The sequence below is a fragment of the Myodes glareolus genome, chromosome 8 (genome assembly GCF_982192425.1).
Source record: "Myodes glareolus chromosome 8, mMyoGla1.1, whole genome shotgun sequence".
Classification (NCBI taxonomy): Eukaryota; Metazoa; Chordata; class Mammalia; order Rodentia; family Cricetidae; genus Myodes; species Myodes glareolus.
The window spans coordinates 235,389-243,330 of NC_142033.1; the positions used below are offsets into that span (position 1 = coordinate 235,389).

Genomic DNA, 7,942 nt, shown 5'->3' on the forward strand with positions numbered 1-7,942 from the left:
GACTGTCCTGGAATTCACACTGTAAACCAGGCTGTCCTTGAACTCAGAAATCCGCCTGCCTCTGTCTCCCGAGTGCTGGAATTAAAGGTGTATGCCACCATACCTTGAACTCACATAGATCTGCCTGCCTTTATCTCCCAAAAGTTGGGATTAAAGGTGTGTGCCAGAACACCTGACTACTATTTCTTTTTTTTAAAGACTTTATCTTTTCTTCTTTTCTCTCCCATCTAAATATCCTTCATATATTTTTAAATATACTGTAAACAATTTAGAGGTTTTCTTCATCTGAATCTATCTTGATTGTATATCATTTTCTGACCACTTGAGTCTTTAATTTTCTAAGTAATATGGATAGGATTAAAGCCATGGCTTTGACGACTGGATCCAGCCCATTCTTTATCTTTCTGAGAGTCTTGCCTCATGGTAGACATACTGGCTAGAACCATGTTTATTGCCACAATTTTGTGAAGTTTCAAGGTCCCTACCAACAAAAAAAAAGCATGCTATTTAAGTGTTTTGGGGGGGGCCTCTTTAAAAAGCTGCAAAATTTTTCAGCTAAAGCTGAGTTAGGAAGATCTTTTAAAAGAGATACGCTTGTATCTAGCAAAGAGGGCCCAGCTGAGAAAATGATGCTATTAATAACCCATGCTTAACTCTATTCTTTTGTATCTATAATTATTTTCCAAACTGTCTCAGGTTTTAAAGAGGATTTAGCCCCACATTGGGCACCATTTGTTGACTGAGGTTTCTGTCCCATCCAGTCCCAAGCCTGTTCAGTCCCGAAGAAATACAAAGAGGTCTACATTAATTATAAACTTGTTAGCCTAGTAGCTCAGGCTTCTTATTAACTCTCATAACTTGTATTTTTGTCTGTGTTAGCTATGTACCTTGGTACCATTTTCAGCTATGCAGTCACATCTTGCTTTCTCTGTGTCTGGATGATGACTGCAGAATGACACTCCCCTCTCCTCAGAATCCTTCTGTTCTCATTGCCCCAACTCTAATTTCTTCCTGGTCACCCCACCTATACTTCCTGCCAGACTACTGTATTTTATTAAAATACAATTGACAGAGTACAGACCATTGTCCCACAGCATTAGATACATTATATCTGTTCAATTTTAGTTCACATTTTAGGGCTCTTTCCAACTCTGATCATGTGTTCAGAGATCCTGAAGTTTCCAAAACTATACTACAAATAATCCTTCAATAAGCAGAAAAACCCAGGTATCTCACTTGTTATTTACCTCACTAACTGTGGGTGTACAACCAAGGGTGTGGTTCCTGGGTCATGTGGTAGTTCTATTTCTAGGTTCTGAGCAAAATAAATAGTGAATTGTCGTGTTAATTTGCAAACTTTCTGAGAATAATATATGAGAACTCAAATTCCTGCATCTTCAATAGCATTGGTCATATGACCTTGTGAAATACCCATTTTAACAGACATAGAATGGTATTTCATTATGAGATTGATTTGATTTCCCTTAATTATTAGTGATCTAAACAAATTATTACATATAGATAATGCTTCTGTGCATTTACTATATTTTCTAATATAAAATATCTATATATTATATATAATATAATATAAAATAGTTAAACAATCTTTAACTATTTTTTCTATTTTTGAGATTATAATATAAAGACCTTATTTCCTACAGCTGATAAAAACCTTTAGTAATGTGGCAGGGTACAAGATCAACTTCAAAAAACCAGTTGCCCTCCTATACATAAAGGATAAAGAAACAGGGAGGGAAATCAGAGAATCTTCACCTTTCACGATAGCCACAAATAGCATAAAATATCTTGGGGTAACTCTAACCAAGGAAGTGAAAGACCTATTTGACAAGAACTTTAAGACTTTGAAGAAAAAAAAAATGAAGAGGATACCAGAAAATGGAGTGATGTCCCTTGCTCTTGGATTGGGAGGATCAACATAGTAAAAATGGCAATTCTACCAAAAGCGATCTATAGATTCAATGCAATCCCCATCAAAATCCCAACAAAATTCTTCACAGACATTGAGAGAACAATAATCAACTTTGTATGGAAAAACAAAAAACCCAGAATAGCCAAAACAATCTTATGTAATAAAGGAACTTCTGGAGGCATTACCATCCTTGACTTCAAACTCTATTACAGAGCTACAGGATTGAAAACAGTTTGGTATTGGCATAAGAACAGAGAGGTCGACCTATGGAATTGAATAGAAGACCCGGATATTAACCCCAAAACCTATGAACACTTGATTTTTGACAAGGGAGCTAAAGGTATGCAATGGAAAAAGGAAAGCATCTTTAACAAATGGTGCTGGCATAACTGGATGTCAACCTGTAGAAGAATGAAAGTAGATCCATATCTATCACCATGCAGAAAACTCAAGTCCAAATGGATTAAAGACATCAACATTAATCTGACTACTTTGAACATGATAGAAGAGAAAATGGGAAGTACTCTACAAGACATAGGCACGGGAGACCACTTCCTAGGTAAAACCCCAGTAGCACAGACAATAAGAGAATCAATGGATAAGTGGGACCTCCTGAAACTGAGAAGCTTCTGTAAAGCAAAGGACACTGTCAATAAGACAAAAAGGCTACCTTCCGACTGGGAGAAGATCTTCACCAACCCCTCATCAGACAAAGGTATGATCTCAAAAATATACAAAGAACTCTAGAAACTAGACACTAAAACTCTAATTAACCCAATTAAAAAATTGGGTACTGAACTGAACAGAGAATTCTCAACAGAAGATCTTCGAATGGCCAAAACACACTTAAGGTCATGCTCAATCTCCTTAGCAATTAGGGAAATGCAAAATCAAAACAACTTTGAGATACCGTTTTACACCTGTCAGAATAGCTAAAATCAAAAACACCAATGATAGCCTATGCTGGAGAGGATGTGGAGTGAGGGGAACACTTATCTTTAGATAATTTAATTAGCAAAATAGTTCTTTCATTTATCCTAGCTGTGTAGCCCCATCTATTTTAGTAGATAAACTACTTCGAATATTTAGAACAAATTCAAATGAAACAATGTCTCTTGAATAGTCTTCTTCATTTTTGTAGTCCCTGGGGTCAAGAGCCTCATATCTTGCCAACAGTGAGTAGCTGACTCCCAAGATGATTTGAAAACACATAATATGAAAAGAAAATTTCCAAAGTGTAACATATAGAAACTATGCTCATCTTGATGCATTTGCATAAGACAAGCAATGATTAAAACAGCATGAAATGGCAACAGCTTCCCTGAATTAAGGACACCACAGTAAAGTAAGTTCTCAATCAGTTCTAAAAGCCTTGAGGTACAGAGGCATAATGAGTAAATATGTTATAAATATTGGGAAGAAATTGTTGTAAACAAAAGTACTTATTTCAGTGTGATATCACTTTTATCTTGCCAATTCAAGGAATTAAGAGAAATTTCAACACATTATATAAAGATTCTTGATAAAGTGTCCAAATTCATGCTTTAACTTCCTTACTTATTTGTCACTATCACTAAAAAATTGCAGGATAGAAATCAATTTAAAAGTTTAATTACAATAACACATATTATAAAATCTCAAGAAAAAAATGTAAAATTTCTGAATGATTAAAACAAATGAAGAACAAGACTATTGATAGTTTCTGAACCTGCAGAAAGCTAGCATTTCCTAATCCCCAAAAGTAAAGTTTACTGAGTTCAAGAATCAGCCCTTCTCTAAACTACCTACACAGTTAACACACCACCAGCCATAACTATCGTCATTGTGAAATGTTGTTTAAATAAAATTAATTAATAGGATATATTTTACTGCTTTTCAATACCTACTTAACTGGCATACAATAATAAAATATTAAATTAGGAAAAAGGTCAATTTGCCAAATTAAATGATCTGGAAAGAGATCCATAAGAACATAAACATAAAATATACAGGACATGGTATGCCATCAAACAAAGAAATAATTTTAAAGCAACCAAAAGAGACAATTATTAAGAGAATAAGAAAAATATCACAGTTAAGAAGGAATATCAAGTAGATTGTGGGTTTCTCACCACACAGAAATAAATACTATCATTGATAATAAAATGAAAATTAAGTCAATTTACCACTACATAATGCTTACACATCATAAATGATCACAGATTGTAAGTATCTTAATCTACAAAACATTTAAGGAGAATTATTTCAAATTAACTTTAATTGGAAATTTTTTATTAATCAAAATAAAGGAAAGCAGTATAGAAGATTACAAATGGAGTATATTTTGTAGTACAAATTACAATACAGAATTAGCTGAAATGAAAACCTAAAGACTTCTACCAAACCAATTATATTGAGAAAACCATTTAGGACTAAATATATTACATTTGTTCTAAATATAATATCTCCATAGAAGAGGAGGTGGAAAGATTATAAAAGTCAGAGGTAGTAGATGAATTAATGGGGCAGTATTTCCAGACACTGTTGCATGTATGGATTCATAGAGACTGACAGCATGCACATTACCTATACAGATTCAAGTTACACAATACCACAGTACTGAAAAAAGAAAGTAGAAACCAAGACCCATATCAAAACAAGAGACTACCTATAATTGATACCTGCTGAGGGGAAGAACAATATTTTCCAATAGGATGTCACTAGGTGTATCTACCATACTCCAGCACAAAGCTCATAACCAAGAGTAGTTGGCCAACAGAAAATTAACTCCATGGATTTGTTTTGGTTTGTTTAGATTCATGTGTGTATGTGTGCATGTGTGTGTATGTGCATGTTCGTGTCTGTGTGTTGTGTTGGGGGTTCTTTCAAATTGTTCCGTTTTCTATTTTTATCTTGTTGGTTTTTTGCTTCTTGTTTTTGTTTATTAATTTTTTATGTTTACTTTTGGGAGGTTTGGGAATAGTACAGAGAAAGAGAATATGAGAACATGATGTTGGTTGAGACAGGAAGGGAGAAGATACTGGGAAAGACAGGGGAGAAGAAAAAGTGATTAAATATTTTGTAGGAAAAATTTTTGGGGCTGGAGAGGTGGCTTAGCAGTTAAGAGCATTGCCTTCTCTTCCAAAGGTCCTGAGTTCAATTCCCAGCAACCACATGGTGGCTCACAAACATCAGTAATGATGTCTGGTCTCCTCTTCTGGCCTGCAGGAATACATGCAGACAGAATATTGTATACATAATAAATAAATATATATTTTTAAAAAATTTTAAAGAAAATTATTTATTGAAAATTTGACATAAACTACAACAAACAGTTTATCAAAAATGTTAAAATAGATAGCATAGAAAATGAATGATACAATAAACAGCTACAGTATTTATTTTATAAAAATCACAACAATGAAAAATATTTACAAAGGACAGTCACAATTTCAGTAGTTTCACAATGGCAATGGATAGTGTGAATGTTCAAGATGTAAACACATACTACTAGAATTCATTCATGATTGTTTCCTAGGGTTTACAAATAGAAACATCAAGAAAAAAGCCTTATTATATTGGGACTTAATAACTTTTGCAGGAGTTTTTTCATAGAAATTTTCATCTCTGAGTTTCTCAAAGTATATATTAAAGGATTCAACATGGGAGTGACAATTGTATAAATGACAGTAATGGCCTTATCAATAGGAAAGCTAGAAACAGGTCTAACATACATGAAAATACAGGGAACAAAAAAGAGAAAAACCACAGTGATATGGGAGCTGCAGGTGGACAGGGCTTTACGCCTCCCTTCCTGACTGTGAGTCTTGAGAGATCTTAGGATGATTCCATAGGAGAATAGGAGGAGGATGAAGATCACTATACACATGGCCCCATTATTACCAATGACAGAGAGGCCAATGAAGTAGGTGTCAGTGCATGCAAGTAACAATAGTGGGTATATGTCACAGCCAAAGTGGTCAATGATATTGGGACCACAGAAAGGAAGTTTATACACAGCAAGAACTTGAAACAAAGCATGCACAAACCCTCCTGCCCAGGCCATTACTAAGAAAAGGATGCATACCCGTCGATTCATGACAATCAAATAATGCAGGGGCTTACAGATAGCCACGTAGCGGTCATAGGCCATTGCTACCAGAATGACAATATCAACACCACCAAATAAATGCTCTATAAAGAGCTGGCTTATGCATGCTGTGAAGGAGATGGTCTTCTTATCACGGAGCAAGTCTACAATCAACTTGGGTGAGATGGCAGTGGAATAAACAGCATCCATGAGTGACAGAGAGGCAAGGAAGAAGTACATTGGGGAGCCCAAGGAGGGACTGATAATCACTGTCACCACAATGAGCAGGTTTCCAACCATCGTGACAATGTAGATGAGTGAAAACATAACAAACAATACTTTCTGCCCCAAAGGATCCTGAGTGAAGCCCAGCAGGACAAATTCAGTGACATTGTTGTTCTGGCCCATTTATTCTTCTAACTGGTTTGTTCCAGAGAAGGAGCTCAGGAGAACAGGAGCTGCCACAAACTGAACAAGACTATGAACCCATTCTGTTATAATACAGTAGTGAGCCAGTAGTAGGCATTTAAAGAACTTCCCCTTGAAACAAGTTCCATCACTTTCTCTCAATAAATCTCTTAAGTCCTAGGTTTGTCTCAATATTAGTGTCTCTCTAGGCAAAAAAAATGTATACAGAGGTATCTCTGGTCCCCAAACATCTAAATGTGGTTATTTAAAGCACATTACACCTCAACATTGATAGCAGCAAACAGAGTAAAACTCTCTCCTTTAAGAAACTTGAGAAGTGGTTGTGTCATTAAACTAAAATATATCTACTAGTATTAAAGAAAAAGGTTGAGCTGGTGATATTTGTGGAGAATATTTTAAAATATGAATTTGTGCAATGCCCATAGTAACGTTGGTCTTCAAAAATACATGCTAGAGGGCATAGAAACTACACCTCACAAGATAATTTTTGTCATCATACACATCTCATTCAATCTAGAAATTAAGTGAATTTTGAATTGCACCAAATACCTCAAATATTATTGAGCACATCCTTACCAGAAGTAATTAATTCCTCTAATTCTGACACATTTAGTAGTTACAGTTTCATGTGGAACTGTATTTATTTATTTATAGTAATCAGTAACACAGTTAGATGCACCAGCAGGTTTCTCACAAGAATTTTTACTTTACCTTAACTAACCATTGCTCTTACCATGTCCTGCAACAACAGACTGTTTATGTTTTTTCTGAACTCTCAGGAAAAACTAAGCAGAGATATAGAGGGAAATAGAAACAGAAAGGAGAGAGTGAATACTAAATAGGGCATAGTGTTTATCCTAATACATCCTAGGTGCTGAGGGTCCTCACATAGAAAACAAATGCCTGGATCTCCAAAAGCTGAACACTCAAAGAAAATGTGTAGAAAGAATGCAAAGGTGTTGGTTGGGTTCATTTTCTAAACATAATTATCAGCATGTCTTTGTTTGTATCCTGAAAAACAAGGGGGTTGGACGATATTTCAGTCTCTCCCGGTCTCACAGTCTCTGAGCACTGTTTCTTCTGACCTCTTCTCTTTTTCTGCTGTCATAATTTCCCTTTTCACATTTGCACAAAATTTCCAAGTTTACCACTGCTTCCTGAATGATACTAAGTGGAGAATAAAATTTAATAACTATCACGACTGTGTGATATCTTTCATTTTATTGTACATGGTGTATCAAGAAGGAATACGAGAAATACTTGACACAAACCGAGCAGTGAGGAAAGCCATGGACCCTGAAGCCACACCTGGTTACAGCATGAGGTTCACTCAGTTTGTGTCATTCTGACCTTGACCATCTTAGTAAGTCTCCCTCTGCCTCTGTTTCCACATTTGTACCACAGGGACTTCAATAATATCCATCTCCTAGAGTATCTATTGGTGTTCTTATGAAACACCTAACACTGCCCAGAACATCAGACATCTCACTGGTGGCTGTGGTCACTATTTTCAG

The 7,942-nt window shown here is 35.5% G+C and overlaps 1 protein-coding gene across 1 annotated transcript; it reads right to left on the reverse strand.

Annotated features, from left to right (window-relative positions):
* Window positions 1-5,465: 5,465 nt before the first annotated feature.
* LOC125396534 (olfactory receptor 4A5-like) lies at window positions 5,466-6,407 on the reverse strand. The gene has a single exon (XM_048428472.3). The coding sequence runs from the start codon at window positions 6,405-6,407 to the stop codon at window positions 5,466-5,468; it is 942 nt and encodes a 313-aa protein (XP_048284429.3).
* Between the last annotated feature and the right edge of the window lie 1,535 nt (window positions 6,408-7,942).

What these genes read in the sequence shown, in the direction of transcription:
- LOC125396534 (XM_048428472.3), bottom strand. Translation starts at nt 6,407, where the DNA reads ATGGGCCAGAACAACAATGTCACTGAATTTGTCCTGCTGGGCTTCACT.